At 40.0% G+C, this 2,175-nt stretch overlaps 1 protein-coding gene across 1 annotated transcript; it reads left to right on the top strand.

The window, feature by feature from the left end:
• Nucleotides 1-8: 8 nt before the first annotated feature.
• Nucleotides 9-2,175, top strand: LOC117945805 (chymotrypsin-like protease CTRL-1; the record flags this gene model as incomplete). The annotated part of the gene is made up of 7 exons (XM_034873506.1): nt 9-173; nt 364-467; nt 558-637; nt 731-812; nt 955-1,135; nt 1,305-1,432; nt 2,089-2,175. Coding segments are annotated over exons 1-7 (819 nt in total), but the record flags the coding sequence as incomplete, so codon positions are not given.

Here is a 2,175-nt window from a genome sequence, read left to right as displayed (position 1 = left end):
CAGGGGTACCTGCAGTATGGAGTGCTACACGTGGAACTCAAAATTAGGTGTAAGCCAGTGCCAGTATAAAAGCCACTGTCCCACACAGGTGAAGATCAAGAGAGTGAATCAAGATCGAGACATGGCCATGTTCTTGCTTGTCAGTTGTCTTGCCTTTGTGGCCTCTGCACTGGGTGAGTTACTGGTTGTTTACCAGCAGGCGTATTTCATCTGTAGGATCTTTTTCTGCAATGGTTTGACAGCAATTTGTTTTATGTAGCCAGATTGTAACCACAACAATACACATAACTCTTCCTGGTATGAACCATATGCCATGTTGTGAAACAAGCATAGTTTGTAATCAATTTTGTGATTTGGCATCAGGGTGTGGAGTACCTGCTATCAAGCCCCAAGTGAATGGATACAACAAAATTGTGTTGGGGCATGACGCTGTGTCTGGATCCTGGCCTTGGCAGGTTTCACTTCAGGTAACCTAAGTAATGCACCCACACACCCACTGTATTTTTGCTACAATCTCAATCCTCAGAAATTGTACAAACGCATGTTCTTACTTCTAGGATGGTAGAGGATTCCACTTCTGTGGAGGATCCCTGATCAACCAGTACTGGGTTGTCACTGCTGCTCACTGCCGCGTGTCGTAAGTAAATTTGCCATGTCCCATATCAACGTGAGAAAAGTCCCCAAATTGCCATCTCTGTATCACTGCTCTGTCTCTTTTTAATTGCTTCAGTGCTCAAAACCACCGTGTAATCCTTGGAGAACATGATCGTCAGTCCAACATTGAGCCAATTCAAGTCAAGTCCATTTACAGGGTAAGCAACACCATAATGCATACAAACTTTCTTTACTTATTAAAAAAATAATATTTTACTTAAATTAGCCATTTCCTGGGTATTTGTGTCATTGCAATTTGCATTATATTGGCCTACAATTTGGGCCCACCTCTCCATCCAGGCCATCAGTCACCCCTACTACAACGCCCAGAACTTCAACAATGACATCACCCTTCTGAAGCTGTCCTCCCCAGTTCAGATGACATCCCGTGTGTCTCCTGTGTGCCTGGCCTCCTCCAGCACCAACATCCCCTATGGAACCAAATGTGTCACTACTGGGTGGGGCAAGACTGACCAAACCTGTGAGTGAGCAATTGCCTTCAGGTTTCACACACAAAGTGGATTGACAAAAAGTCATAGGAACCGCTCCATTTCCACAAAGGAAAAATATAAAAGAGATTATATAAACATTCACTAAGAAAATATGTATTTGGGCATTGAGCCTCGTCTCCATTTCATCTCTGTTTTCAGCAAACCCCCGCTACCTCCAGCAGACTGCCCTGCCTTTGGTCAACCTTGCTGAGTGCCAACAATACTGGGGTAACAAAATCTCTGATGCCATGATCTGTGCTGGTGCTTCTGGAGTGTCCTCGTGTCAGGTAACACAATTTCAATGCCTAAAATACACTTTTATAAGAAATATAAGTAATTTTTTAAAACAACAATCAGCTGCAACTCAGTCAAAAACCAATTGTTCGTGATATACTAATTAAATCTGATACATTTGCAAATGACAAGTGATTTGTTGATATATCACAAATACAGGTCATATTTAATGTGTAAATTATAATGTGTTGATTTTTTATTTATAAACTATGTGAAGTGAATATAACATAATGTGTTTGGAATTACTTACTAATTAGTTAAAAGATTTCAAATATACACAAACAATCCAAATTGATAATAGTTATTCACAGAATACATAAGAGCAGTCTGAGTTATTTATAGATTTAGCAAACAAACTAGTAACACACATTGTTCAATCATCATTAACTAATGGGTTGTAAAAAACTCCATTAATGAAAGTGTAACTATAAAGGGTTCTATCTTTTTTATTTCTTGCTGTTACTGTTCTTGCTGCATGTTTTCCTGTTTTTGAATTGATGTAACTGATGTAACTGATGGCAAGCCAGCCTACATCCTGTTAAAAGCTGTACAGAACTCCATTTGACCTCATTGCATTTCATTCTAATATGTGACTCAATTCATGCTCCTAAAAGCCAATTAACAAAATCATCTGATTGTCTAATTGAAGGGTGACTCTGGTGGCCCTCTGGTCTGTGAGAACAGTGGAGTGTGGTCTCTTGTGGGTATTGTGTCCTGGGGAACCTCTAACTGCAAC

Source organism: Etheostoma cragini, chromosome 6 (assembly GCF_013103735.1).
Source record: "Etheostoma cragini isolate CJK2018 chromosome 6, CSU_Ecrag_1.0, whole genome shotgun sequence".
Taxonomy (NCBI): Eukaryota; Metazoa; Chordata; class Actinopteri; order Perciformes; family Percidae; genus Etheostoma; species Etheostoma cragini.
Note: the sequence above shows the minus strand (reverse complement) of the source record. Positions and strands in the feature narration are given on the sequence as shown.